At 43.9% G+C, this 26,451-nt stretch overlaps 1 protein-coding gene across 1 annotated transcript in view; it reads left to right on the top strand.

The window, feature by feature from the left end:
* The window catches only part of LOC308104901 (anthrax toxin receptor 1-like), a 98,228-nt gene extending 77,768 nt beyond the window's left edge, over positions 1–20,460 (top strand). The window contains exon 18 of the mRNA XM_080455534.1: positions 16,728–20,460. Within this exon, the coding sequence (XP_080311660.1) occupies positions 16,728–17,027 (300 nt within the window). The 3' untranslated portion in view covers positions 17,028–20,460. The remainder of the gene's footprint in view (positions 1–16,727) is intronic.
* Positions 20,461–26,451: the final 5,991 nt, after the last annotated feature.

Below are 26,451 nucleotides of genomic sequence, written 5' to 3'. Positions count from 1 at the left end.
CAGACACACAGACCCCAGTTATTACAATACACTTGCGGGTGTATCTATTAAGTACACACATCTCAGCAAAACTTCTAAAAAGAAAGTATAAGTTTAAAAGAGCAGTAGAAAGCAGCAGAAAACAGATGTCCGCGTGTGGGAGAGATAAAAGTAAGGATAATAAAACCAAGACATATGGAGCCGTTGCAAGACACAACAAATATGCATGTCTAATCATGCACAAGAGTGTGTGTGTGTGCGTGCGTGTGTGCGTGAGAGAGAGAGAGAGCACTGATTATTTAATTAATGCATGAATTCATACAAATAACTGGTCAAAGGATGTTGACACATATTGTACATGCCTCACACACACACACACACACACACACACACACACACACACACACACACACACACACACACACACACACACACACACACACACACACACACACACACACACACACACACACACACACACACACACACACACACACACGCGTGTGTCTGTTGAAGTCATTCCAGATTGCAGACAGACGTGTCATTCCATCACCGTCATGTTTCTTGCATTGCCGTGCCTAGCGCTCTATAGCAACATGTGAACGACACCCCAGAGATAAGCAGAGCCACAGCTTTACGGCCAGATCATAAATCTCTGCCTCAGCGTACAGCTCATGCAGTCCAACTACTGACATGGGACAGTGTCGGTCCAACTACTGACATGAGACAGTGTCTGTCCAACTACTGACATGGGACAGTGTCTGTCCAACTACTGACATGAGACAGTGTCTGTCCAACTACTGACATGAGACAGTGTCTGTCCAACTACTGACATGGGACAGTGTCTGTCCAACTACCAGTGGTACTCAGATATTTTACTTAAGTAAAAGTAGCAATACCACAATATAAAAATACTCTGTTACAAGTAAAAGGCCTGTGTTCAAAGTGTTACTTGAGTAAAAGTACAAAAGTATTGGCATCAAAATACACTTAAAGTACCAAAAGTAAAAGTACTGGAATGTTTGAAAATAGCAGATCTACAAGCTCACAACGCGTTGTACCGCGACGCATCGTGAGCTTGTAGATCTGCTATTTTCAAATAGCCTATGTATAAAATAGGGCTGAAGCCATCATGACCTTAAAACCTCCTAACACTGTGTGTGTGTGTGTGTGTGTGTGTGTGCGTGCGTGCGTGCGTGCAAGACTGTAGGCTTGTTGGTGTTAGGGGAGGAGAGTGGCGGTGTAACTCTTACCAAACTTTGTCATTCTGTCCACACTGCAGCCATATTGCGTCAACTCAGCTCTCTGCCCAAACTCAACTAAAAACGAATCAACTCCACCAAAAGTATGTTCTTCTTTACGAGAATGAAACGCGGAAACCATTATGTTACAAATCATGTGACACTTCCACTACAAGGCAGGGCCCAACAGCATGTCTAAATTGAACCAGCTGGGAGCTTTTCCTGTCAGAAAGACCCTCAGGGCCAACCTCTCCCCTGTGCTCTTCCGGGACTCCCTCTTTCCTTGGTGTTTCGCCTTGATTGCACTTAAACCCTAACATTTATCTTCACTAAAACCATGCCTAAACCTAACCCTAACCTCACAAACACTATGCCTAACCCTAACCTTAACCCTAACCCTAACCTCACAGAAATAATGGCTAAACCTAACGTCAAAACCCTGTCCAAAACACCTGGGCGAAACACCTGGGAAAGACATCCTCCCGTGCTCTTCCACTAGAGTTCTCAACGGGCCTGAATATGAAGGCCCGGTCCTAACTGGGCCCGGCCCGAACAATTACAATAATTTTAGGCCCAAAACCCTGAAAAACCCGAAAAGGTGCCATTATGTGCTTAATGTCCTCAAAGCCACGCATCCAACAAGCTTTGAACTGAGCATTTTTCGATATTTGAGTTTTGGCCATTTTCACCTGTTTTTCTTTTATAACACAGTCTAGGAAGGTCAGACGGCGACGAACTAGATAACTAAGTAAAGTTCACTTTAAGCTGCATCCAACGCATCCACTGCCATTTCCGTCGGCCACACAGAGCTAGCAGCTGACCAGTGCAGCCAATTAGAAGCAATTAGCACCTGGTTCCACCAATCAGAGGCACAGAGGCACCCCTCCCTCACACCCCGCCTTACAGCACGGCACAACAACACAGTGCAAGCAGTGCTGTGTTAACTGTATATGTCTGTACAAAAACAGCTTCCAAACAGGCCCTTGTATACTGTATAACAGTGGTTCAAAAACTTTCTTCCATTTCAAGGACCCCCATAACTCTGAGAGGGTACAAATGGAACCAAATGGACCCGTTACGGGTCCATTTGGTTCCATTTGTACCCTCTCAGAGTTACAGGCCTGTAAGGGTCCATTTGGAACTCCCCTCAAGGAACCCAGAATGCCCATTGCAGTATAACAAATTACGCTCTCTTTCTCTCTCTCTCTCTCTCTCTCCCTCCCTCATTCTCTCCTTCACGCTGAACCCACTCACCCATTTTCGTGTTAGTTTAGCATAGGTTGAGTTCGGTGTGATGTAGAGCAGAACGCCGGGGCGCGTGTGTGTGTGTGTGTGTGTGTGTGTGTGTGTGTGTGTGTGTGTGTGTGTGTGTGTGTGTGTGTGTGTGTGTGTGTGTGTGTGTGTGTGTGTGTGTGTGTGTGCCAGCAGCAGGGTCCTACAGTGTATCATTACCGAGCCCAGTCTGATTTAGTCATTTCATGGGTTTGGCCCCATGCCTGGCCCTACATAGTTCCACAGCACCGCTGAAACGCCACTGTAGACTCTGTGTGTGTGTGTGTGTGTGTGTGTGTGTGTGTGTGTGCGTGCACATGCACATGCACATGCACATGCACATGCACATGCACATGCACATGCACATGCACATGCACATGCACATGCACATGCACATGCATATTCTCATGTCTCACGTTTGACCAGTGACAGATGTGTTCACACACACATTACCAAAAGTAATTCAGCCTAAAGTGGGTTGCCTATATTTCACACAGGAGGGAGTCATTATGAGAGAGAGAGAGAGAGAGGGAGGGAGAGAGACAGAGAACGAGAAAGACATGCAGACAAACAGACAGACAGACAGAGAGAAGACAAAGACAGAGAACGAGACAGAGGGAGAGCGAGAGAGAGACCAGACCACCTCTATTATACTAACTGCTCTGACGTCACACACACAGACACACACACACACACACACACACACACACACACACACACACACACACACACACACACACACACACACACACACACACACACACACACACGCTGGCAAACTGCAAATGCAGAACATACAAATTAACCAACTCTCTCTCTCCCACACACACACACACACACACACACTCTCACACACACACACGCACTCTTCCCCTGAGAAGTGGTTAGCAGGCAGAAGGACATGAGGTAATCCGTGAGGCGGAGAGACCACCGCAGTACTGTCTCCACCGGTAGACCACATCGCCCTCTCTCTCACACACACACACACACACACACACACACACACACACACACACACACACACACACACACACACACACACACACACACACACACACACACACACACACACACACACACACACACACACACACACACACACACACACACAGTGACAGGTCAGTTAGACATAGTGTGAGTGTGCTCATTTGTCTTATGGGAACCAGTCAGTTCAGAGTGTCAGCAGCCACTAATACACTCTGAGTATCACATGACCCGATGAGAGCTCATTTTCGTTGCAGTCTTGCAGAAACCTCTTATCTCCATATTCTAACTTTTGGCGTTTCTTCGTAAATTAACGCCCTACTTGATCATACTACAGCATCACACAAAAGCATCAAAAGTAGCAGATCCGCAACCTTGAGAAAAAAAACATTTAGACCTGAGGCTGATTCTAAAAACGCCTTCTAAATCCTGACCTGAAGTTTTCTGAAAAACTTAAATTTTTATTCAAATAAATTACAAAAATGAATTAACAATTTTACAATTTAGGCATTTAGCAGACACTCTTAATCCAGGGCGACTTACAGTAAGCAAGGACAACACAAGTTAGAACAACAAATGCATAGAAATAGTAATCTAATAATAATCTAATACATAAGTAAACCAAGAACCTATCATCAGCCTACATTGAAACAATGTGGTTAAATGTCAACAATGACCTGGCATCTGTCTACATAACATGCTATCTACTGTAAGTTACATTTTAGCCTTTGCATAAGCCCGCAAGGTCATCAAGGCTATATACTGTATATACAGCAACAACTACACCAAAAAGGGGTTCCTGGATTGAAAGGTATACAGTAGTTCCTGAAAAGTAACCGTTTTTGGATATACAATATGAGGTTTCCACCCGACAGAGAGGACAGGCTGTTTCTGTCCAACGTAATGCAACCCCAACCTATAGCAGCACTCTGGCAAACAGCCTATAGCTAACAGCCCCAACCTATAACCCCCAAACTACAGTATAGCAGCACTCTGGCACACAGCCTATAACAACCTAACCAGCATTGGCTCAGGAGGCAACGCAGCTGCTTGGAAATCAGGACTGAAGGTTCCTGATTCAATCCCCGACACTGACCCCCTGACTGCTCCCGATGAGCGCAGGTTGGGTTGGTGTGGCTTGCATTGGTTTCCTCTGCCGTCGGTGTGTGAATGTGTAATGCACATTGTACAGTAAAGCGCTTTGGAGAAAGGCACTATATCAGTGGTTCTCAACCCTTTTCATTTCAAGGTCCATTATTTATTCGGCGTTTGAGCCACGGAACCACCGTTTTGATGAGATTTAGACTCTCAGACCCAAGACTTAGAATATTGTGTTATCGTTGGATAAGATTTTGGCCACAATTCCATGCTGTATTGATGTTGGTACCATAGGAGAGATAACAGCCAAACTTTGATCAAAATAACAATTATTTAATTAAGTAACGCAGATGTTTCACAATGATTTAACTCTTCAGAGCGTAAAATGAAACCAAATGGACCCGTTTGGTTACCAACTCTCCATCATTTAGCTGGGGACCACCTGGAACCCCCTCAAGGACCACTGGTGGTCCCCGGACCATTGGTTGAGAACCAATACACTATATTATTGCGCCATTTTACCAGCAGCACTCTGGCGCAAAGCCTATAGCAACCCCAACCTATAACCCCAGCCTATAGCAGCTCTCTGGCATACAGCCAGAGAGCACAAACAAACACTATACTGTATGTACTGAGGCATTAATCACTTAATCCATTAAGACCGGGAACGCATCTGTGTCATTTTAGATTTGAGCTATAACCATTATTTTATACTTTGGCTATTCAAAAATAGCAGATATACAAGCTCATAGTGCGGCACTTGGTGCCGCACTATGAGCTTATATATCTGCTATTTTTGAAAAATCTTGACAATTTGTGCAAATCTATGATTATTTTTATCTTTTTATGGAACATTTTTGACTCAAATCTTTGCTTCTGGGGGTCCCTGGAACAAAAATGCTTTCATATGGGCGTCCACGGCCAAATACATATAATTTTGGGGGTCCTTGACATGAAAAAGTGTGAGAACCACTGATTTAGCATCATACATTTTTTTCAGAAAACTGTTAGGATTTAGAAGACATTTGTAGATGCATTCCCGGATTGAACGGGTCATACATTTTTTTCAGAAAACTGTTAGGATTTAGAAGACATTTGTAGATGCATTCCCGGATTGAACGGGTTAAGCCCTATTTTAGACTTCATCGCACGAAAACATCTGAAAATAAATCGTTGCCAGCTCGTAGATCTGCAATTTTCACAATTGTTTGTAGATCTTTGAAAATGCGAGTATTTTTGATATTTATGTCTCACGTCCAAACATTTTGCTTGGCTCCAGCCCCTGAAATTCTCGTCACGCCATTAATATTATATGCTGTGATGTCGATGTGGGGTGTTGCTGTTTCCTTGGTTCAGTTCCAACCGGGCCAAACAGCGCCCTTGATGAATGCGATGACGGGATAAAACAGCATGAGACACTTTTTTAACAACCACGGTGGCGGCAACATTAGTAGATAGAATTGATGTTGTTCTTAAAGCTGTTTTTTTCTCACAGGACTCACAGGGATAATGAAGTGAAATAAAAAGTTAATTCGGTCTATAGTGTCAGGATATATAAAGTCAACTGAAATAGGAAATTGTATCTCAGAGTTCAGTGCAGAGGTGGAAGAAGTACTCAGATATTTTACTCAAGTAAAAGTCTCAATAGTGCAATATAGAAATTCTCCGTTACAAGTAAAAGTCCCGAATTCTAAATTTACTTGAATAAAAGCACAAAAGTATTGGCCTCAAAATGTACTTAAAGTACCAAAAGTAAAAATACTAAAATGTTTGAAAATAGCAGATCTACAAGCTTGCGACGCGTTGTGAGCTTGTAGATCGGCTATTTTCAAATAGCCTATGTATAAAATAGGGCTAAAGTGGTTAATGTATGTTTTAGAATATAATAATTTATAATTGCAAAGTAACTAGTAACTAAAGTTTTCAAATAATTGTAGTGGAGTAAAAGTACAATAATTGCCTCTGAGATGTAGAGGAGTAGAAGTAAAAGTACTGAAAATTGGAAATACTAAAAATACTTAAGTACGTACAGTACTTCAGGACATGTACTTAGTTACTTTACACCACTGGTTCAGTGTTACATCAAATTCCGTGATTTGTTTAGGGGATGAACTAATCACTGAGGCCTCGCTCTTTGCCAACGCCCATCTCGGAAAACGGCTGCAATGGGAGCACTTTCACACTGAATGATGAAGTGAAACTAAATGGAAATTCAGGAGCGTCTAGCTCTGAAGGGGCCAGATCGCATCGAATGGCCGCCCCATGTTAAACGATCTCCTTGTATGCATTCATCCAGCTTCTACCCTGCATCGTCTTTCTAAAAACTATTCACTTTCCTCCAGTGTGTTGACCGAGGTGGCTCAGCAGGCACGCACACATAGACATCAAAGGACGCTTGCCCTTTTACCCATCTGTAAAAAAGTGCCCTCTCCAGACCACGAATTCAGCATTTACTATGGTGAAAGAAATGCCCCCTTTCCATGCCGCACCCAAAGGGAGCACTCGAGAACTGCCTTTTCCTAGCTCTCCTGAACTTGAATGCACCATTTTATGTTGAAAGAATTGCCCACTCTATAGAAATCCATGCTGGTTTGGGAAAGGTTTTGAGTGAGGTGTCGCGTACCGATCTACACGCTTACAAGGCATTGCAAAACACTCCTTTTCGGATATGTTTAGATTATTTTCTCTTTTTTTTCTCCTCTGGTTTCTTTTTGTTTTGCTATATTTTAATCTGATATTCATTTTAATCTGTTTTTATTAACATAATATTCGAAATAAACATGATTAAACTAAACTAAGCGTGACGTGTTGTGAGCTTGTAGATCAGCTATTTTTCAACATTCTCTGCACATCCCTTTAGCATCCCTTCACCGTCTGGGAACGAGGAAGGTCCCTGGATCCCCGGCTCCTCTCGTCGTTTGACTCGAAGTGTCGTTGAGCAAGACGAGCCCTAACTGCTCCCCAATTAAGCGCCACTAGGTGGCTGCACAATGCTGCTAATAGTTGAGACGGGTCAAACGCGGGGAACACATTTCCCCACGGGGATCAACACAATTTACCAAAATAAATAAACGAGGATAATCCATATTTACCCCAGCAAAAAAAAAACATGGCCAGTCCGTTTAGGGACATTCCATGGCTTAAAAAATCTTTATTTTTTGCAGGGATCAGAGAGGGATCTCCAGGCTTATGTTTCATTGTTTTATTAGAAGTGCAGGAATGCCAGACTGGATTAGCAGAGACAGACTTGGGTGACCGCTAGATTCTTGTCCTTTTTCTTCCCTCTGTTTTTTTCTCTCTCTCTCTCTCGTTTTCATTCTTTCGTCCTCGGCCGCGGCTAATTTACAAGTCAGGATGAAGGGAATGTGTCCTCTGTGACTGTTTTTATTGACTTCCTGCCAACGTGGCCTCCGTTAGTCTGTGTCTCGTGCGTGCGTGCGTGCGTGCGTGCGTGCGTGCGTGCGTGCGTGCGTGCGTGCGTGCGTGCAGTAAATGTACTTACGGTAGTTACTTTCCACCACTGCCAGAATCTCGGAATTCTTCCTAACTCCTCCTCTAGGAGCATGGAGCTGCAACAGTGCCGCCACAGGGGTTTAGCATGCATGCACCATGTGGCCACTGGTTAGTGTTGTGGGTCACATATCAGAGAGAGGTGTCTCTGGTCTAGGGTGACATGAGATGCTTCTGCTGTCTAGACCAAAGCGACTGTACCAGGATTTCTGGACCAGTCGTGGACGCGAACAGCCTTTTCCTGAGGAGTTTTTGCCAAGGGAGCACAGAAGTCAAGGCACAGACGGCTGTGTTGTTGACGGACAACGGATGCACGCTTATGAGAAACAACAAAAATAAAACCTGGCAAAACAGTTGCGCGCTTTAGCGCAAGATGAGGATAAAGGAAACATTCAGTCTAAATGTTCAGTTTGCTAATTCACAACTACTACTACTACTACTTTTGTATTTGAAACTTAAAATTTCTCTAAATATTATAAACTTTCACGACAGCCTAAGTACAAATATCATTTATGAAAAGGCTACCATAGGCTACAGTGAAGTCGGACTGAATGACTGAAACGTTTTTTTCTTTTTTTACTCTTGGTGTGGGGATTATCTGGCACATGTATGTATCTGTTATGAAAGAACAAGAAGAGAAAGCGTATCATGAGTGAAACGGCTATAGTCCATGGGAAACCATAAACCTACGTAGGCCTACATCTAAATGAGTTGCCATATTTACATTTCCTTACAAATAAAAATGTTTTATAAGCCATATATTTCTGGGATGCATAGTAATATTGAAACTCCACAAGATATTCCTCTACAGCCGTCTGTGCCTTGACTTCTGTGCTCTGACTGCGCCCGCCAGGCTCTCTCCCCACCCGCCCCCCCCCCACCCCCTTGGTAAAAACTCCTCAGGAAAAGGCCGTTCGCGTCGTGGACAGGGTTGGGATCCGGAAACCGGATCCAACATTGAGGAACCAGAATCGCTTCCATCACATTTGGAACGGTTTTAGCACACTGTCAGAGCTGGCATGTGGACTTCACGTCTGCTATCTCTATACTACATTTGGCGAGCCTGTGTGTGTCGGTTATCAGTGTCCCCTGAATTTGGCTATCACCATTGTTTCGTTATACAACACAGAACATGTCAAATTTCTGTTCAACACTGCCCACAACGTGCTTGGTTTATTTAGCCATTGTTTTGTCTACTTCTCACTGCTCACTATACATTTGCCTCTTTGGAGCATATTTATTTTCTTTCATTACATTACATTACATTACATTACATTACATTACAGTCATTTAGCAGACGCTTTTATCCAAAGCGACTTACAATAAGTGTATTCAACATAGGTAGGGAACGAAAACTACTAATCACCAGAAGTCTTTAGTGCATTTTCTGCAAAAACAAGCAACCAAGAGTATACCTAGCGCTAAGGTAAAAGTGCAATATATCAGCCACCTATTTCCTTAAACAGATGAGACAAAAATAGCTAAATCAAATGAGTGTATCGACTAAACAAGATCCAATAAACAATACAGCAATAGAAAACAAGCGTTCGTACAACTAGTTAACAACAAGTAGGTCAGGCAGAGAGGAAGGGTAGTGTTTCCTGAAGAGGTGGGTTTTCAGCCTGCGGCGAAATATGGGCAGTGACTCTGCTGTCCTAACATCAGTGGGAAGTTCATTCCACCACTGTGGGGCCAGAACAGAAAAGAGTCGTGACCGTGTGGATCGGCCAGAAGGACCCTTGAGTGACGAGGCAATCAGTCGCCCCGAGGTGGCAGACCGAAGTGGTCGGGCAGGGGTGTAGGCATCGACCATAGCCCGGAGGTAAGAAGGAGCTGTTCCTTTCACTGCCCTATAGGCTAGCACCAGGGTTTTGAACTGGATGCGAGCCGCTACGGGGAGCCAGTGTAGAGAACGGAGAAGGATGGTTGTGTGGGAGAACACCAGACGAGCCGCAGCTTTCTGAACAAGCTCCAGAGGTCTGATTGCAGATGCCGGAGCACCAGCAAGGAGGGAGTTGCAGTAGTCCAGGCGGGAGATGACAAGAGCCTGGATGAGCACCTGGGCTGCCTTCTCCGTGAGGAAGGGGCGAATCCTCCTGATGTTGTAGAGGAGGAATCTGCAGGACCTTGTCACTGATGCGATGTTTGCCGAGAACGTCAGTTGATCGTCCAGGGTCACACCCAGATTCTTCGCAGTCCGAGTTGAGGTCACCACAGCATTATCAATGGTGATGGCCATGTCTCGGTGCGGACAGCCCTTCCCCGGGAGGAACATCAGCTCGGTCTTGTCCAGGTTGAGCTTCAGGTGGTTTGTCGACATCCACTCCGAGATGTCAGCCAGACAAGCTGCAATGCGTGCCTCCACCTGGGTATCAGAGGGGGGGAATGAGAGGATTAGCTGGGTGTCATCGGCATAGCAGTGGTAGGAAAAGCCATGGGAGTGGATGACAGCACCCAGAGATGTAGTGTAGAGAGAGAAAAGAAGAGGACCCAGAACCGAGCCTTGGGGAACCCCAGTTGTGAGCCTGTGTGGTTCTGACACAGACCCTCTCAGCATCACCTGGTAGGAGCGACCCGTCAGGTAGGATGCAAACAGGGAGAGTGCAGAGCCTGAGACACCCATCCCCTCGAGGGTGGAGAGGAGGATCTGATGGTTCACCGTGTCGAACGCTGCAGACAGGTCCAGGAGTATCAGAACGGAGGAGAGAGAGTTCGCTCTAGCGGCATGGAGCGACTCCGTCACTGCCAGGAGGGCAGTCTCTGTCGAGTGACCCACTTTGAACCCAGACTGGTTGGAGTCCAGGAGGTTGTTCTGGTGGAGATAGGAGGACAGTTGTTTAAAGACAGCACGTTCGAGAGTTTTAGATAGGAAGGATAGAAGGGAAACCGGTCTGTAGTTCTTGATCTCAGAGGGGTCAAGTGTCGGTTTCTTCAGGAGGGGGGTGACTCTGGCAGTCTTGAAAGTAGAGGGAAAGTAGCCAGATGTCAGAGAGGTGTTAATAAGGTGGGTTAAGAAGGGAAGAAGTTCAGGTGCAATAGACTGCAACAGACTGGATGGGACCGGGTCTAGAGAGCATGAGGTGGGGCGACTAGAGGTAACAAGGAGAAGGACCTCGTTAGGGGAGAGGGGAGAGAAGTGGGATAGAGAGGGGATGGGGGGGGGAAGAGGAGTAGATGAAGGTAGAGAGGGGGGGGGTGGCAGGCAGACGGGTGTGGGTAGTGCGCAGGGCACCAGCCGGGGGAGGAGGGAAGGAGGATCGGATGTCGTTCACCTTCTTGTCAAAGAAGTTGGCGAAATCGTCGGGGAGGAGGGACGAGGAGGGAGGAGGGGGTGGTGGTTGCAGGAGAGAGGAGAAAGTTTCAAAGAGTTTTTTAGGGTTGGAAGCAGAAGCCTGAATTTTAGTGGAGAAAAAAGCAGCTTTAGCAGCTGATAGAGAGGAGGAAAAAGTAGAAATGAGAGATTGGAAGGTGAGAAGGTCCTCCAGGAGGTTGCCATTTCTCCATTTGCGCTCAGCCGCTCTCAGGCTCCGTCTCTCAGTCCGCACTGAGTCCGACAACCAGGGGGCAGGTGGAGTTTGGCGTGCAGGCCTGGTGGTGAGGGGACAGAGATGGTCGAGAGAAGAGGATAGAGTAGAGAAAAGAAGATCTGTGGCGGTATCAGGGGATAGAAGAGCAAAGGATTCAGGGGCAGGGAGAGCAGTGAGAACAGAAGAGGAAAGATCAGTTGAGGAAAGTGAGCGAAGATTGTGACTTGAGGAAATCATGTGGGTAGGGAGGGGCTGTGAGGGGGGAGAGGAGAGAGAGAGAGAGAGTAGGACATGAAGTAGTGATCAGAGAGTTTCTTACCCTTTTCACTGGAAAGAGGAGTGACAGACAGGTTAGCAATAGAGCAGCCTCTGGTGAAGATCAGGTTCAGTTGGTTGCCCGCCTCATGGGTAGGAGGAGATGGGGAAATAACTAGGTCAAAGGCGGCGAGAAACGAAAGTAGTGGGTCTAGCTGCTTCTCAGTCGGGAGGTTGAAGTCACCCAGAAGGATGAATCCAGAGCCATCGACAGGGAAGTGGGAGACTAGATGGTCCAGCTCCTCCAGGAAGCCACCAGCAGGGCCCGGTGGGCGATAAACAACTGCAATGGTGAGCTTGACTGGATGAGAAACAGTGACCACATGAAATTCAAATGAGGTAGGAGAGAATTGTGACAGTGAAACAGGAGAGTATTTCCATTTTCTGGAAATTAGCAGACCAGCCCCACCACCTGTCCGCACGGCTCTGGGAGTGTGAGAGAAAGAGTACACATCTGACAGAGCCGCGGGCGTAGCAGTGTTTTCTGGTCTGATCCAGGTCTCAGTCAGAGCAAGGAAGTTAAGAGAGAGCAAGGATGCGTAGGCTGAGATGAAAGCAGATTTGCCTTCCACCACAGCCGAGTGGCAATTCCAAAGCCCTCCCGTTACCACTTGCTCTACGTGAGTTGAAAGAGTCGGATAGATGAGATTAGTTGTGTCGCGACGTCTGGGTGTAACCCAGTGTTTGTGCGACCACCAGGAAGAAGAGAGGACAGGAATAGGAAGAAAACACATTGTAGATCACTAAACATATACTACAATATCTATCACACTACTATATATGTCAATAATCAATGATACAGCTTATCGTTCGTTGACGAAGTCGGACTTTGACAAAGTCGCCTGTCGCCTTAGTTCGCCTGGCCTTCGTTTGCTGGACGCCGCTTAAAAGCTGACGCTTTCAGCTGGTGGTATTCAACTGATTGCTAATCGTCTGCCAGGAGTGCTGCCCAAACGACACACTTCACAAGGCAATCAAGTGGCCTCTACAGGGTGAAACTACTTCGACTACTACAGTGCCAATAGCCTACTGCTTCAAGCACAAAAACAATACAACTATAAACTACAGACTACCACACTTTCAACAATATTTCCACCCCCTGGGAACCACACCGGAAAGGAACACCGTTCACCGTTAGCAACAGTTAGCCGAAATGGCTAATATAAACGTAAACATTTGCTACTTACTATGTCTTCGTAGCCACCCTGCTCATGTCCATATTCACCCACCACAGCCACGTTTATGTGTCCGTTCTTTTCGTGTCCTACACATCCCAAAGCAAACTTTATTCACCACGTCACACTGCTATAATGACTCGGTTTAAATCAACAAAAGACACCCGACTTTACTGTTTACAAGGCTTCACAGGGTTGCCTCGCCTCGCACGAGAAACAAGCAATCCGGTCTATGAATTTCCCTCCGCTTCTGCTTGGTCAAAGTCGCTTATAATAACTGGACATGGCAACACTGACCCTAAATGGGCGCCAGGTGTAGCAAGAGAAACAAGCATCCAGGTCTATGAAATAGCACAGTGTTGCCATGTCCGCTAATTATAACCGACTTTGGCCTACTTTTATAAAATGCTCTCGCTCACACTGTGAGGTGGCTGTGAGGTGGTCAGGTGGATGTTTTGGTGGTCCATTTGGTCCTTCTGGTTCCATTTGTACAGAACCCTCAATAGGAATTGTTAAAGGGAACCGTTAAGGAATGGGACCGTTAAGAGAGAATCATTACGGATTCGGAAACGTTAAAATCCTAAAGGATACCAACCCTATAGTCATGAACCTAAGCAGTGGACCCCCACCACTGGTACCGCTGTCCTACCAGTGTCCTGAATTGAAAACAGGGATGAATTTGACCCTGGAATGGGTCCAATTCATGAAAACCAACACTGACGCTGTGTTAGCTTGAAAAATATGTTATTTTCAGCAAGCAATACCGTCGTGCAATGGAGTACAAATTGAGCTTCAGCTTTCCCCCATCTCAATCTGAGCTCAACGCTGAATTAGTGCTATTGTCTGTCTCTATAGTGCGTGCCAAAAATCCTGAAGGGGGCGTCAACAAGTGTCATTTGGTAGCGGCGGACATCTTTGTGGGGTAGAAACGGGTTGACTTAACATTGCCCCCCACAAGTATGTCTGCAGCTACTATGCCACGCCCCCCATGGTGACGACACGTTGGCAAGCACTATACCTCAGGGTAGAGACATGGGGACTGGGTGGTATCGTGGGACATACAGTACAGTATGGATGAGGCGAGCGGACCAAAGGTTTGGACCAGAGGTCTTCAACAGGGGGTCCGGGACCCCTAGGGGGTCCTCAGAGTTACTACAGGGGTTCCGCCAAATCTTTGTGTGATTTCTACATTAACCACTTCAACCAAGCATCCCTATTCTGAGGAGAACTTTAGCAAAAAATAATATATATATATTTAATGGGGGTCCCTGCTTTATCTCTCCCTCAGCCAAGGGGTCCTTGGCCTGAAAAACGTTGAAGACCCCTGGTTCAGACCACAAAAGAGACCAACGAGGATTCTTAAGAGAAAAAAGACGCCTCGGGACTTGTATTAGCGTTGTCTGTTGTAAGTCTGACAACAAAGACTCTCTCGTCGTTCTTGAAAACAGAAAAGTGGGAGTCTGCACATTGCATCATGCTGCCATGGGTATTTATTAAATGACCACCAGAGTCGACAATGTGAGCGTCCAGCTAGACTCTGGAAATGTCACCCATGGCTATTCCACTCCCTCTGTCTCCGCCGGGTCCCTCGCTCCTCTCCTCTCCTCTCCTCTCCTCCACCCCACCCTCTCACTGTGTGTCCATTATGGTCCATTACGAGCAGTGGTGGAAAAAGTACTCAAATGTTTTACTTAAGTAAAAGTATCAATACTGCAATATAGAAATACTCCTTATGCAGAATGTCCCATTTAAAGTTTTCAAATGTATAACAAATCTAGCAGATCTACAAGCTCACAATGTGTCGCGCTGCGACGCATTGTGAGCTTGTAGATCTGCTATTTTCAAATGGCTGAAATGTATTTAGGGCTGAAGTGGTTAATGTATGTTTTGCAATAATAATCAAATTCTACAAACTAACTTGTAACTAAAGTTTTCAAATAAATGTAGTGGAGTAAAAGTACAATATTTGGATCCAAGATGTAGTGGAGTAGAAGTAAAAGTATTGGAAATTGGAAATACATAAGTAAAGTACAAATACCTCAAAATTGTACTTAAGTACAGTACTTAAGTAAATGCACTTAGTTACTTTCCACCACTGGTTACGGGCATGAGGGAACATGTTGTCATGGCTACGGGGTCAGACAGTTTGGTATTTTTGAAGGAGTTTCAGCCAGGATTTTACTTGTAATCTCCTACAGCAGCTGGTCAGACAGACAGACAGACAGACAGACAGACAGACAGACAGACAGACAGACAGACAGACAGACAGGCAGGCAGGCAGGCAGGCAGGCAGGCAGGCAGGCAGACAGGCAGGCGGGCAGACCCCTATAAAAAAGACAGTAGGACAGAAAGACATAAGAGAGACACGAACAGACAATGGACAGTCAGAGAGACAGTCAGACAGACAGGTCAAGGGAAATCACCGGAAATCACCTCAGTGCAGTAGTTGTACTTTAGATTAGCAAAATACGGTGTGTGTGTGTGCGTGTGCGTGTGTGTGTGTGCAGGGATGCAGTGGGGGGGGGGCAGGGGGTTTGGACATACTCAGTTCCATTGGGGGGAGGGATATCCCCCCCACTTTTGGGATGAAGAAAAAAGAAAAAGAAGAAATCTCCAACATTTTTGTACCGAATTAACCGAAATAACCGAATTAATGTGCGCGCGCGTGCATGCGTCCCCTTTGGTTCTTCAACGCTCTCTGTGTCCCTGTGTGTGTGTGTGTGTGTGTGTGTGTGTGTGTGTGTGTGTGTGTGTGTGTGTGTGTGTGTGTGTGTGTGTGTGCGTGTGCGTGCGTGCGTGTGTGTGTGTGTGTGAACTTGGACTTAATGGCATCGTTAAAGCCTCTTTTTCGGGAAACAGTTTATCTCTGACCGAATCTGACCAAATCTCTCTGTGTGTCTGTGTGTCTGTGTGTCTGTGTGTCTGTCTGTCTGTCTGTCTGTCTGTCTGTCTGAGTGCAGGGCATTTAGTTTAAGAACATTCTGACACTACAAAACACAAAACCACTACATCTCAAATTACACCCAACAAACAAACAAACAAACGTTGACTTTCGTAGTCAATCAAAGTACAAGATCTCCTCGTTTATCAACAGGACTGCTCATATCCGGAGTGCTCATCTAGTGTCATTTTCGCTATGTTTGCACCTCATGGTACACTAGCATCGCCAAGCCACTGAGGACTAAACTGCAGACCTCCCAAAATGAGCTTGTGATATTGCTTCTGAACCTGCACCTGACAATGTCAGGTCTCTTCTCTGTAAAGTGTCTTGAGACAACTTGTTGTGATTTGGCACTATAATGATAATATTGAATTGAAATGAAATGAATTGAATTGAATTGAATTGAATTGAATTGAATTGAAATGTCTCTCTCATCTTTTTTCGCTCTCCCCCTCACTTTGTTTGTCATTCAAGTCTGATTCAAAGGGTCTATCAGCCATGATGTAATGTAATATAATGAAATAGTAATGTATTTTCTCTCTCTCTCTCTCTCTCTCTCTCTCTCTCTCTCTCTCTCTCTCTCTCTCTCTCTCTCTCTCTCTCTCTCTCTCTCTCTCTCTCTCTCTCTCTCTCTCTCTCTCTCTCTCTCTCTCTCTCTCTCTCTCTCTCTCTCTCTCTCTCACAGGGGCGGTGCATCAACTTCACCCGGGTGAAGGACGAGGCGGCCGCCGCGGCAGCCGTCGCCGCCGCCTCCAACAACAACAAGGCCCCGCCCCCCCGCAGCCCCATCCACAACCCCCCTCCCCCCCGGAGCACCCCCGCCACCCCCGTCCCTCCTCCCCCTCCGCCCGCCCAACCGTTGCTCACCCCGCCGCCCAGAGCGCCGCCCTGCCCCCAGCTGCCGCCCGGCCCGCCCCCGGCCCGCCTGCCCCCGGGCCTCCCCTGCCCTCCGCCCTCGCGCCCCCCGCCCACCCTGAGACCCTGAGAGGAGGACGGGGAGGGAGAGAGAGAGTGAGAGAGATTGAGAGAGAGAGAGAGAGAGAGAGAGAGGGAGGTAGAGAGAGATAGAAAAAGAGTGGATAGACCCCCTGATTCAGTATATCCTCAGACCTCACTGTTAGGACTTAGTAGATTGGTTTGATGTTTTTGTGGTCCTCCTCGTGTCCCAAAAGCTCAGCGTTATTTGTATAATTTTTTGGGGACTCGCGGGGTTTCCTCGTGGGCCCAAACCATTCTCGTTTCATTTCTTCGCAAGAAACTGCCCGCGGAACTATCGTAGTTTTCCTGTCTTTTTTTTCCCTCCTCATCAACAAACACGCATTAAACTGAGATAACATGACTTAAACGACCACTGGTAATTGTTAAGAGTCCACTGGTAAATTAGGCATGTGTCATGGTCAAATTGTTTGTTTAGCTCTTTTCAAAATAAGGTTACGAAATATATGCGCGTGTAGCATTTATTGAATTCGTCATTGCTTTGAAATTAATGTTTTTGACTTAAGGAGTTGGTGCTTTACAAGGTTTGATAGTTGAACTTTTACCGCAGGTGTTGCTCAATGGATCAGACGAATGTGAACATTAATGATCATTGATCTTTACTGATATTCTAAAGTGTGCGTAAGTAAATCAAACCTAAAACCTGAGGGATTTCAGCAAGTAGATCGACCCGATGTTCTCTCATGTCCTATGAAAGAGAGAACAGCATGTGTAGACAAAAACGCGCACACACGCTAGGGTTTACTTAGCATTGAGATGGCGGAGGTTTGTTGCTGGACAGCAAAGTACAGAGGTCAAAAAGGTTTATGCCAGTGGATGGAAATATTGTTGTTTAACTACTGAATTATTCCCCATCAATGTTCAGAGCCGAGGATAAACATTAGGTAGGTAGGTGGGTAGAATAGGTGGGCGGTGTCGGGCGGGTTGGGCATGTGAATCTATAAGACTGCTTGTGTACTTTGAACAGAGCAGATTAGGCTGTTTATCCATTGCCATTAAGCAGAGATGGCTGTCAATATTTGGATTATTTTTTATTTTGATGAGTCATGTTTGTATTGAGAGTGTTTCTGATTCTGAATCAAACACTCGCATTTTAGAAACCGATGTGATGTATATCAGTTTTGATGGACTTGAAACTTTACCTTTTACAATTTGCATCAACTGCCCAACAAACACAACTCTTTTTATACAGTGTGTAGATTGTACATTAATGAGATGTCAGGATTAAAGCATTTGTAACATGTCACCAAAAATGGTTCAGTTCAACAATTGTCTTTGAGGTGGGATATGTTTTTTTGGTTTGTTTTGTTCATTTGAAATGGCTATTTTTGAACGCTTTGTGGGTTGGTGCTGTTTGAGGCTTTGGATTCTGTCCTTAATTTACATGTAGTTGAATTTAGAAATAACGGATATATCTAGAATTCATCTTTGATTTCTGTGCACATAGAAAGCTGAGCAATTACGACATTGTATTTTTATTTGTCTGGACATTATTATGACACTATGAAGCGCATCAAATCAAACAACCAAAGATCAGGTTTTCTAATCGTCTCTCTTTTGTTTTATTTTTCATGCAGTCCCGTGAGAACTGTACTGTACTTTGATAATGTTTTATTGTCTTTCAAGTGTTAGCGACGGTATCGGTCAGAATTGCAACTGCAGGGCAGTTCAAGCAGCGTCTAATTTATTTTCTACTCCCCGCCGGTCGTTAGATAGTGGAGAAGGTACTTGAATATCGACAAGGTGTCCAACGTTAAGACGGATACTGTTACAAAGTTTACAAACACAACATACAACTAGCCGGTATAGTCTTCATTATAGGGACTTTAAGCCTGGTTATGCTTACAGTGGTTGTGCGGCAGTGTTGCGTGCGGAAAGTAGATCCCGTCTATAAGCCCACAACTTGTTGCGCTGCGATGCATTGTGGGCTTGTAGATTAGCTATTTTTCGGTGTGTGACTCCCGTGCTCAACTAAGTATAACTCGGGCATTACAGCACCAGCCTTTCTCAACCCCCCAGCACTGTAGAAAAAAAGAAAAAGAAAACCTTAATCGGACACGATGACGCAAAATTGCGCATTTGATGTCATCGCACAGACATTTCCGCATTTTGCGGAGAAATGCACAGGCTCTTTTTTTTGCCACACAAGAGTGGGATTTAGTTTCAAAATTGGCAAAGTGTCCCTTTAATGGAACTGCGTTTTGTTGAGATGTGAAATTACAATTTCAGTTAAAACCAACTGCAGAATAATGCCGAATTATTGGTAATTTTAAGTTGAATCAAACCATTTACGTTACTCAAGAACCAATCAATACACTTCTATGACATTTTACATCAAACACAATTTTGATATTAAATTCCAATTTACAGTAACATCAAGCTTGCAGAAATGAGCTTGCAGGTTTAAAATGGAAAAAGCTAAACCTTTAACAAGAGTAATACAAATGTGTCTCCATTTCCCAAATCATGTAGAGGTTGAGAAATGCTGGTATTTATTCTAAAGCCAGTGCCTTCTGAAAATATTATTTTTTTGATACTTTTATATTACTTTGTAAACCGTATCATTCAATTTTGACCTGCTATATTCATTGGCATGTCATACAGTACTGCTTAAAACTGTTCCATTGCAGATCTCAAGTGTAGATTATTGTTTGACCATGCCTTTCCAAAAAAAAAAGATTGTGGGCATGAAAGTAAATGACATTATGGGATGCTTTTAAAGTTATTAATTATCACATTTTATTTTAGAGTGCTTAATGAAGTCTCTGTTTTATCTCTGTACAGGAAACGGTTTACAATGAGTATAGCCAATAAAGAAGTCCCACTTTGTCCTACATGGGACATTAAACCTGTTGTCCCTATTTTGGGGGTATTTGGAGAATTTGGGGCTTTTACAATTTTTCACAAATGTAAAAAAAAAAAAAATCAATAAAAAAAAGGAAAAACTAAAAAAGGGAAATCAGATCTCGCTGTTTGTCTTACAACAAAGTATATAAGGCTTAAGTGACTGACGGTGGTAACACATAATGAATACAAATATTGAAATGATAATCTTGTCTTGGATTTAACAAAGAGTGGCATGTAATCATCTGGCTGAGATTACAGAACTAATCTGGTCTTTCGGTACTGTAAGAGAGAATTATACAGTACATTCTATATTGTACTATTGCAGCACAGATACAGGGTCTATGCATGAAGGGAAACTTCTATTATGAAGGTACATATTTGTGAGATCTGGGTGTGGCCCTGTTAATTTTTTTTTTTTTTATCATTCCTGAGCTGAAAGCTCTCAGATGTTTGATGTTAATCAGTGTTTTGTGTATTAGCAGCAGTACTGAAACAGAATATGGAAATAATTTTCTGTCATTGTTTGACATGACTTTGTTTTTTACAGTATCAATAAAGGTTGACTTCCAAGCTTCTACCTGAGAGCAGCAATGTTTTTTGTACTTTTGTACTGTGTGTGTGTGTGTGTGTGTGTGTGTGTGTGTGTGTGTGTGTGTGTGTGTGTGTGTGTGTGTGTGTGTGTGTGTGTGTGTGTGTGTGTGTGTGTGTGTGTGTGTGTGTGTGAAACCGGCAAAGTATCTGTGTCATTTTAGATTTTAGCTATATATATATATATATATATATATATATATATATATATATATATATATATATATATATATATATATATATATATATTGATTGGCTATTAAAAAAATTGCAGATATACAAGCTCACTTCGTGCCGTGCTATGAGCTTGTAGATCTGCTATTTTGGGAAAATCGTGAAACTGTGTACAAATCTTTGCATACATGTATATTTTTTAAGCGAACATGTTTTAACTCAAATCTTTGCTTCTTGGGGTCCCTGGAAGAAAACATTTTCTAATGGGGGTCCGCGGCCAAATACATATCATTTTGGGGGGTCCTTGACATGAAAACATTTGAGCACCACTGATATAGCAACATAAATGTTACCAGAAAACTGTTAGTATTTAGAAGACACTTGTAAAATCGGCCTCAGGTCTTAATGGATTAAACCATTCCGTAAATTTTAAGTCCTGCCCGGGATTCAAACCCGGGTCGGCTCCCTTGCTTGGCCAGGGGAGGGATTACGCTTATGAGTTTCAGGCAGTACTACTTGTCAACATGAAGGTGTCCTACCTGACACCAGGGTCTAAAGTGTCTCAATGGAAAAGCAGGGAGGCCACCTCCAACCACTGCAGATATTGTATCACCATACTCTACATATTGGTTAAAATAATGTTTTATTCATTTTACGGATTGCAGCTTTAATGACACAGGATTATGTGTTGAAGTAAAGGGGTTTTGACCTCACTTTCACCTCCGTCCAATTTCCTCTTCTCAAGTTCTGGCCCCTCTGAGTTTGGATGAAGGACATTCATCAGTTTCCCAGAATCCTGACCTGAATTCTAAATACTAGTTGTTGAGGTACTTTTATCCCCCATTTATAGCCTGGGATTTGAACCCGCGTCCTTTCTGGTCGCAAGTCCAAACCCCTAGACAGCCACCACCACCACCCACACGACGGAAAACCAAATGACAGAGACGGGAGGAGAGGAAAAGAGACAGACAGACAGACAGACAGACAGACAGACAGACAGTCAGGGAGATGGAGGCAGGAGATGTGAGTGGAAGACACATAATCTGTGACCTTTGCAAAAAAACATCTTGGGTTTTGCACATAGAACAGTGGTTCCAAAACTGGGGGTCGGTACCCCCAGGGGGGTCCCCAGATGATTAGCTTAATGTGCAACATCGTTTTCTCACTCAACAGTAAACAAATCAACATACAGTATAAGTGTATACAGGGTATTTGCACATTTCTAAAGTTACAATTTAATGACTTTTAAGAGAGAGGCAAACATTGTGCGAGGCAGAGAGGTGTAGGACTCAAGTGCGTGACAGACAGACCAAGGCAGAGCAGCTCAAATGTAGGAGGTTTATTAGAAAACCAACACGAGGAAACAAACAATAGGAAATTCAAATACTGAATACACTGAGAAAATCGATAACTAGGAAATACAACAGAACACTATGACTACAATACAACAAACTAACAGAAAAATTAAAACAAGGGAATATAAATAGACAAGGACTGACTGGACACAGGTGAACACAACTGACAACAGCACTGGTTAGACAAGAAAGGTAACAGAAGCAACAGAGGAAACCAGGAGAAATAACATACCGTACTACAACATAAGGTACACAGGTGTAAAGTAAAACTCTTAACTGCAACTAAGAAACAAGGAATACACAATACTTCAAAATCAAAGGAACACTACAGAAAAGTAAAACACTAACTAAAACTATGAACAAGGAACACTAGAGAACACAGTAGTTCGTCTATTTTCACAATATTTATCTGTGGAACCGAGTCAAACTAAATGCAATGCCTACAATTCCAAGTGCTTGTCAGGGTGGGGGGTCCCCAGTCCAAATATGATTATTTTGGGGGGTCGCAGCCTGAAAGGTTTGGGAACCCATGACATAGAATTTCAGAAGACCAGGATGCAAACTGTAAAGCCTGATTTACACTTCAGTCCGTACGACGTACCAGCTCTCAACGTGTTGCGGATGCGGCTAGCTGTGAGCTTGTAGCTCGTCAGTTTTTGGCGCGCGCGACGCCGTCGTGCGACGGAGCATCAAAATTATTCTTAAGAGTCACGCATCAACCACCCTGAGACAAACAACACGTTTCACAAAAACAAGCTAACGAACACACATCCTGTTTGTCGGTAATTGCAGTACATTGAAGTGGTGTTGGACCATAATGAGGGCGAACCACTCATGATGGGAACGAGAGAAACAACATCCCCCCAATGAGCCTCTCACAGCTGTGAAGAGACAAGTTAAAAATTGCATCTGGGTGGCATAGAGAGGTGCCGGGTTCAATAGAGGCCATGGAATGCTTAGAATGCTCTGTTGGAACAATGGCTGTTATGTGAAAAACAACAATTGCCATGTGGTGATGTATGAGCTATACACTGGGCAAAATCAGCTACTGAAAGGATCTAAGCGGACAGGAAGTACCGCCCAAGGACGTCACGTTGATGCTGTGCAGATCCTATTACATTCCCCGCGGCATGAAAACCGTGTTGTGATTGGTCGATTGATTTGGTCGGATGTCCTGCCTATACAGATACCAGGTCATTACCAGGCATTTCTCCTCGTGAGAAGAGAAAAGCCTGCGAACGACAAACAAAGTTACAGTGGAACAGTAGTTTCATGCTTTTCCAATGGTTTAGATACTCTACCACCACTGCACAGAACATTTTCTTGTGAAAGTAGGTTACCAGTGGTTACAGGCCATGCTGGAAGAAAGAGCAACATTCTGACTCGATTTTTGCCAGCTTTGCGTCCTGCTTGGCTGGGCACTCTAATACTTGCTTACTTACTTACTATTATCCCCCCTTCCAATACAACAGTGGTCGGGACACATTTGTGGGTCACGGACACATATTTGTCGCATGTAAATATGCATGTTTTGTTTGCTACATTTCGTTTTTTTATTATTTCAAATGTCATGTTAAAAAACAAATTCAAACATTTTTCAAAAGAATGTAATAAATTAATAAAAAAATCGAATAAATGTAATAAATTAGAAAAAATAGCAGATCTACAAGCTCACAATGCATCATGCGTTGTGAGCTTGTAGATCGGCAATTTTCACTAGTTTGAGTCCCGGAAAGACATCATTCTTCTCTTTTGGGTCTCGAGCTAAAACATTTGGGGACCACTGGTCCTCCTCCCCAGACCAACAGTAGAGGTTGGCAGTGACCACAGTACATATGAAGGCAATTAAATTGATTTAGTAGAATTATTATTTTATAAAGTGGAAGAAAATATAGTCTCTCTTTCACAATTGCCAGTACATTCCTAATGCCTTCTGACTGAAGCATGGAAACAACACATTTCAAAAGAACAGACCAAACAAACATGAATCCTTGTTGTTAGTTGCGGTACAGTGAAGTGATGTATGACCATAACGAGAATGGGAATGTGAGAACAGAATAGTTTAACATGGCTTCCTTGAGGCATAGAGTGCAAAAACACTTGTCCTTGTTATATACTGGTGGTGTAGCCAACCTTCCTCACACCAGACAGTAGGCAGTGGTGGAAAAAGTACTCAAATTGTTTACTTAAGTAAAAGCATCAACACTAAAATATAGAAAAACATTTACTTGAGTAAAAGTACAAAAGTATTGGCATCAAAATGTACTTAAAGTACTAATTATGCAGAATGTCCCATTTCAAGTCTTTATACAAATCTTTTGAAAATAGAAGATCTACAAGCTCACAATGCGTCGCATCGCTACGCATTATGAGCTTGTAGATCTGCGATTTTCAAATGGCCGAAATGTGCAGCATATGGGGCTGAAGTGGTTGATGTATGTTTTGTAATAATAATCTAAATCTAAAAAGTAACTAAAGTGTTCAAATAAATGTAGTGGAGTAAAAGTATAATAATAGCCTCTGAGATGTACTGGAGTAGAAGTAAAAGAATTGGAAATTGGAAAGACTCAAGTAAAGTAGAAATACCTCAAAATTGTTAAGTACAGTAAGTAAATCTACTTTCCACCACTGCTAGTAGGCTACATTCACAGTCTTCCAAATCATTTACGATGCACAATTCTGAGTTTTCAATTAACTCTGAGAACGTACATGTGGAGCCATAACGGAATGTATCAAGTTACTGTACATTTTTACAGTGTGGTGTGTGGCGACACAGAGACTCGTCTGTCACATATAGCACTAGTTCTCTGGCCCCCCAATATAATCATATTTGAACTAGGGACCCCCCACCCTGACAAGCACTTGGAATTGTAGGAGTCGGGGCATTACATTTTGGTTCCACAGATAAATATTGTGAAAATAGCAGATCTGCAAGCTCACAACGGCTTGCTTTGCGAGGCGATGTGAGCTTGTAGATCAGATTTATATTATATTATTTGGGAATTTGGCCAATGTTTGAATGTTTATTTTTTTTTGGTATTAAAAAGGTCTTAAAAGTCCTTAAATTGTCACTTCACTGTCATCTGGGGACCCTCCAAAATCATGTGGGGACCCCCCTAGGGGTCCAAACCCACATGTTGGGAACCACTGACATACAGTACTGTTCTCTCCTCTCTACTCACTCTGCTCCGTCTCTTTCTTATTTGGTCATTCTGTCTCTCTCTCTTTTTATGTCTTTCCATCTCTTAACATCTCCCTTCTTTCTCTCTCTTCTGTTTTTCTGTCTCTCTCTCTCTCTCGCCCGGGTTCAGAGGAATGTGCTGATGACAGAGTGTTTCATCTTGGTCTCACATAACAGCCCAGACTGCACCTCCCTGACCCACACACACACACACACACACGCACACACACACACAGTGCAACTCAGAGATGCACACAGCTGTACATAAACATATTCACACAAAGAAGTTAAGAAAGACTCGTGCGAGCACACGCACACATTCACACAAAGAGAGAAAGAAAGAAAGATTTGCGCGCGCACACACACACACACACACACACACACACACACACACACACACACACACACACACACACACACACACACACACACACACACACACACACACACACACACACACACACACACACACAGAGAAACTCTGAGAGAGATGCACTCAGTTGTACATACTGCAAACACATTGATTCACACAAAGAAGTTAAGAAAGACACGTGCACACACATTCACACAAAGAGGGAAAGAAAAATGTGCGCACACACACACACACACACACACACACACACACAGGATACACACAGTCACACACACAGAGCGCTGGTATTTTGTCATTGTGCCTGTATTTTGATGCCCCTTGTATCCATGGTAACGTGTGTGTGTGTGCAAACAGTGCCGGGTGGATGGAAAGCTGTCTGGTAAGCACGGCGGTGGTTTTCTGTGCACCGTTTATACGAGCAAAACTGGCTGTTTCATATCTTATATACTCTGCTGTCAACAGCTGAGAGCATTAATGGTGACGTTAGTGCAACACTATTCAGTGCCTCAGTTATAGTCAGTTGTACATTGGTGTGTCGCTTCCTAACAAAGTGCTGCGTCGTAACTCTTTGTTAGCTTGAAGATCAGTAGTTGTCACCGGCTTCGAATGCTATCAATGCATTGATTGGGGTGAACTATCCCTTTAAGCGTGTGAAGTCCGATGCATGTGAAGTGTCAGGTTCAACATTGATGAACTCTGACTGCGCGCCAATAGGGCATAGCAGTGGCGGCCATGTTCTGGTTCCACTTCAAAATACTCAATGCATTTTTCCCATTGACATTTCCAAAAATATTTATATCAATTCATTTAGCCTAGAATCAAGCCATCCAGGGTCCTGGTGAATCATGACCATAAAACATTTTTTTCTGTGATTTTATTTTATTTTATATTTAAT

The sequence above is a fragment of the Gymnoscopelus braueri genome (genome assembly GCF_963280865.1).
Source record: "Gymnoscopelus braueri genome assembly, chromosome: 17".
Classification (NCBI taxonomy): domain Eukaryota; kingdom Metazoa; phylum Chordata; class Actinopteri; order Myctophiformes; family Myctophidae; genus Gymnoscopelus; species Gymnoscopelus braueri.
This window is presented reverse-complemented; position numbering and strand designations above follow the sequence as displayed.